Here is a 4,906-nt window from a genome sequence, read left to right as displayed (position 1 = left end):
TTCTGCTTGTCCAAGCACACCCCATCCCCTTTCTTCCTCAGCACAAGCACAATCCCATCCATCTCTCCCAGGCCACCACCACAAGCACAGCCCACCATCCCATGTCTCCTTACCCAGCACAAGACCACCCCACCCCTCCACCTCTTCTTGTCCAGAAGATGCAAACCCCATCCCTCCACCTCTCCTGGCCCACTGCATGCCCATCCATGCTTCCATCTCCTCTCCCTCAAGCATGCACCATCCCTTCACTTCATCTCCTCTCCCGAGGCACTCCCCATGCCTCTATTTACTCTTCCAGCACACCTCCTCCCTCCACCTCCTCTTCCAGCGTGCCCCACCCCTCCACGTCCTCTCCCCTCCACACACCCCATCCCTCCACCTCCTCTGCCCAACATATCCCATACCCTCATCTTCTGTCCCCACACACGCCCCATCCCTCCATCTCCTCTTCCAGCACACCCCATCCCTGCATCTCCTCTTCCAGCACACCCATCCCTGCATCTCCTCTTCCAGCACACCCATCCCTGCATCTCCTCTTCCAGCACACCCATCCCTCCATCTCCTCTTCCAGCACACCCGTCCCTCCATCTCCTCTTCCAGCACATCCATCCCTCCATCTCCTCTTCCAGCACATCCATCCCTCCATCTCCTCTTCCAGCACATCCATCCCTCCATCTCCTCTTCCAGCACACCCGTCCCTCCATCTCCTCTTCCAGCACACCCATCCCTCCATCTCCTCTTCCAGCACATCCATCCCTCCATCTCCTCTTCCAGCACACCCATCCCTGCATCTCCTCTTCCAGCACACCCGTCCCTCCATCTGCTCTCCCCCACGCACGCCCCATCCCTCCACCTCCTCTCCCATCCCGCCCCATCCCGCCATGCCTTTCTGTCCCGCCGCGGAGGCGCTGTCCCCGGCCCGCCCCCGCCCCCGCCCCCGCCGCGGCCCGCGCTCCCGGGACGCGCTCCGGCACGCCGCCGCCTGCCCGCCCGGCGGGGGGGCGGGATTCCCGCGCGGTTTCCGCACGTCACAGCGCGGGGAAAGCCCCGCGCGCCGCCGCTTTTAGCGCCGCGCTCCGCCCCGCCCGCCCGCACTCAGCGACGGCCGCCGCGCCGTGTCGTGTCGTGTCGTGTCGTGTCGTGCCGTGCCGTGCCGTGCCGTACCCCGCCGCGTCGTGCCCCGCCGTGCCCCGCCGCGTCGTGCCCCGCCGCCGCGATGATGCCCGGCAGGACCGTGCGCAAGGCCGCGCCGCCCGCCGCTGCCGCAGGTACCGGAGGGTGAGGGGAGCGGGGTGGCGGTGGCGGGGGTGACACAGGCACGGGGTTCTCCGCGCACCCCCACCCCCGGCTCCAGCACCGGGAGCGGTAGCAGCGCCCGCCGCGCCGCGGGATGCGGCTGGGACCGCCGGTGGGGACGCGATGGGAGGTACGGTGGGTGGGGTGGGGTGATGTTTGGTACCGGGAAACGAAGGAAAAAATGGGGGGAAAGATGCGATATTGCCAAGATCTCATTAAAATCAAGGAGGGGGTGGGCGGGCGGCGGTGCGGGTGTCTGACGGCCGTGCGTGTGCCCTGCAGAGCGGGCGGCGGTGGCGCAGTGCGCCCTGGAGCTGCGCAGGATAGGGGACAAGTGGGACCTGCGACAGAAGATACTGAACCTCCTGATGAAGCTGTTCTGCCCCGAAACGTGAGCTCCGGCGGAGCCGGCGCGCTGGAAAGCAGGGGAAGACCTTGGCTGGCTCTGTGGGTTTGGAAGGAGAGACTTCACTGACACTGGGAGACGAAGAAAGCTCTTTGCCTTCTATTTTGCTGCCTATAGCCGCTCAAGGATGGCTGTCACAACATTTCTTCTAAGGAATGTTACAGGAACACTGGCATCTGAATGCCAGGTAGAAAAAAAAAACAACAAAATGGGAGAGTGATGGGCAGAGCCCCTCACCTTGCAATGGGGAGACCTGAGGCAAGACAGAACTTGCCCTTGAGCCTGGTCTGAGACTTCCAGCAGCCTGACTTCCCCAGTCGCCCTTTGGTCCTCGTGTCCCACGGCTACATTTCACCCAGGAGCTCAGACCACCTTAGGCAAGAAGCCAAAAAAAGCATCGGTGTCTTGGAACTTGGGATTGCGTACCATGAGGCAAAAGCCACTGCTCGGTTTCTGACTGCTCTTGTTCTGTAAAGCATGGATTCAGCTGGACAGGGATCTGGTGGTGGGATTATTTCATCTGTTTTATAAGCAAACCACTCTCTTCTATTGAGAGGTTATTTGTTGCAGGATGTTGGTTTGTGGACTACAATTTACAATTCTATGAATCAACACAGTGTTGCATACTTCTAGTTTGTATTATATATATGTGTGTATGTGTATATTTGCATATATATTTTATATATAAAATATATAATTATGTGCACCCCATGTGTATGACTTGAGTATTTCACAGAAATATTAAATGCTACTTGTTTAGGCTTAAAATGCCGTATGAAAAAATGTTCAAAACATGACATAAAAATACGTTATATTAGCTAGAAGAAAGTGTAATGTTTTCTGATAATAAAGGAAATACATCATGCATCAGAAAGGGGAGCATGTTTATATGTATATATATTACACAAATGCAGATATCAAGGTACATGTGGTGGAAGGATTCTTTCAGTATTACAAAGAATTTCTTGAGAACAGTAAAATACTGCTATGTCTTTATAAGTATATTTATAAGTAACAAAATAACTCTTCAGTATGAATCCAAGTTGAATCTCAATTTTTATTGAGAATTTTATTTATTCAAAGAAAGCAACTACCTCTCTTTGAAGAAATAATATCAATAGAATTGAATGCTACAGTCAGTACAGGAAAGTAGCCGGGGATTTCTCAGTGTTTAACTACTCTTTTAAGTGAAGGTTCTCATGTACTTTTATTTCCATTTCATTTCATGGCAACCTCATTTCAGTTCCAGATTGATGAAGCCACTGTAGCCCATCCAACGGAAGGTGATGCATTATGCCTGTCTCACTGAGGGGTTATTACCCTTGGTTGGCTTCAGAGGAGCTGAATTAAGCATGTTGATTGCCTTCAAGGCAAACTAACTCTTGCTAGTAAATTCATGTCAGACATGATCCTAAACAGTAATTTTTCATGGATGGAAGCTAACAAGAAAATGGTTGAAGCTGATCATGTTTTGTAGCTACATCGTAAGGTCAGGGCTCAGAGTTCCTTCTCTTAACTAACCTAATGTGTAAGAACATTTGCATTGTATAAGGCTGAATGTTGCCTTATACAATGCAAATGTACTTAACATACAAGGTTAGTTAAAATTATGGTTTTTATTGCCTCAAAATTCTTGTTTGCATTAATAATTTTTTTTTTTTTTGTTAGCTCTTCTGTATCTGCCTTTGCAAAATTGTTATTACATCGCTCTGGTCACTGTCACAACTAACTGTGTATGGCTGCTACCTATGTCACTGATTTCACAAAACAGAAGATGACTGACTTTGCCTGCCTGTCCGCATGGAGGACTTAACCCCAACCCAGTGGCATTACTGCGAGCTTTGCCATTTACGTGAGCTACAAGTGTGGTTTGCTGCTCCTCGAAGCTAGCTAACATTATCTGAGAATGTTTCAATAACATCTTAGCTGTTTTTCATCTTAGTACTGCAAAGTTATGTGTTTTGCTGACATGCACAGAGGTCGGTTTTTCAGGTATTAAAAAGTGCAAAGAGTTTCTGTTTGGCTAAACACCAGCTCCCATGCTAGTGCTGCATGCAACTTGGCAAAGCTGTACATCCAGAAGTAGCCCTGACTTCAACAGAAGGGCTCCTGCTGTATGTCCTGGGCTTGGTGGAGTCTTGGAGTCTTCATCAAGGACACTAAACAATGATTGTGCCTGTCTGGGACTCTCAGGAATACTCGGCAATCGCATTCGCATTAGTAGCTGATATGTATTTCAATATAAGTGGTCTGCTCAATGTACACTTAAATGCAATAGTAAACGAGGTGCAGGCTTCGTAGAGCCTGCCCAGTTCTTCAGGCATTAGCATACACTGATGTTATGAAAATAAAATATGCCCATAAATGCACTGTCACGGGGATATCTGCGTTAAGTATTAGCATAGTATTTTTCTGTCTAGATCTGCAAACACTATTTGCTTTTTGTGAAACGTTTCTGTGTTTCTCTGAGCATTGTTAAAAGTGCTAGCATTCACCGTGAGCTCAGGAAAAAGACCTAGATCCAAGCCATCAGTGCCAGCATATGAGCAAGCACTTGCTGATGGTCCTCCCTGGGATTCCTTTTGTTACTTGCGCAAAGGCTCTGCTATGTAACTGTCAAGACAAGTTGTTTTTCTTAAGGCTTATTCTGGATACGGGCCAGATGTTTTGCTGTATGCCCTATGCATTGAATTCTTGCTTAGATAATAAATACAATGTGTTTGTGAGAAAAATGAGTCATTGTTATAACTCAGGGGTTTTTTGTGGATTCTGAATGCGTGATCGTATTATACAAATTGCTTTCATACTTCCAAGTCAGTGTGCACACGCCAGGGCAAATGCAGGGGGCCAGTAGGTGTGCATTGGGAGATTAGGCTTTGACTTCTGCCTTTAAGAGGAACAAGACATAACCGTATCCTTGAACTTCAAAATGGGAAACTGAGACACCTATTCTAATATTTGCCAGTAACTACTGCCTGCAGAATAGTTGCATGGTGTCAGGGGCTTCATTACCCTCTACCAGAGGTCTAGCAGCTTTGTGGGAGATTCCTTGGGGATCAGTGAAGGGCAGACATCCAAGTTAAGGGTTTGTCTAGGATGCCAGCAGAAAGGAATACAGCATTTTGCCAAGGTCAGATTTTACTTTCTCTGAAGTTGAAATCTGAGTTCTGGAAAAGGGGGAAATTATACTGCTTACCACAAGGG

General features: G+C 49.6%; 1 protein-coding gene across 1 annotated transcript; it reads left to right on the top strand.

Moving 5' to 3' along the window:
• The first annotated feature begins 974 nt into the window (after positions 1-974).
• PMAIP1 (phorbol-12-myristate-13-acetate-induced protein 1) lies at positions 975-4,434 on the top strand. Its single transcript, XM_040580695.1, has 2 exons — positions 975-1,268; positions 1,579-4,434. The coding sequence occupies exons 1-2, from the start codon at positions 1,217-1,219 to the stop codon at positions 1,689-1,691; spliced, it is 165 nt and encodes a 54-aa protein (XP_040436629.1). The 5' UTR covers positions 975-1,216; the 3' UTR covers positions 1,692-4,434.
• The last annotated feature ends 472 nt before the right edge of the window (positions 4,435-4,906 follow it).

This window comes from Falco naumanni, chromosome Z (assembly GCF_017639655.2).
Source record: "Falco naumanni isolate bFalNau1 chromosome Z, bFalNau1.pat, whole genome shotgun sequence".
Lineage (NCBI taxonomy): Eukaryota > Metazoa > Chordata > Aves > Falconiformes > Falconidae > Falco > Falco naumanni.
Note: the sequence above shows the minus strand (reverse complement) of the source record. Positions and strands in the feature narration are given on the sequence as shown.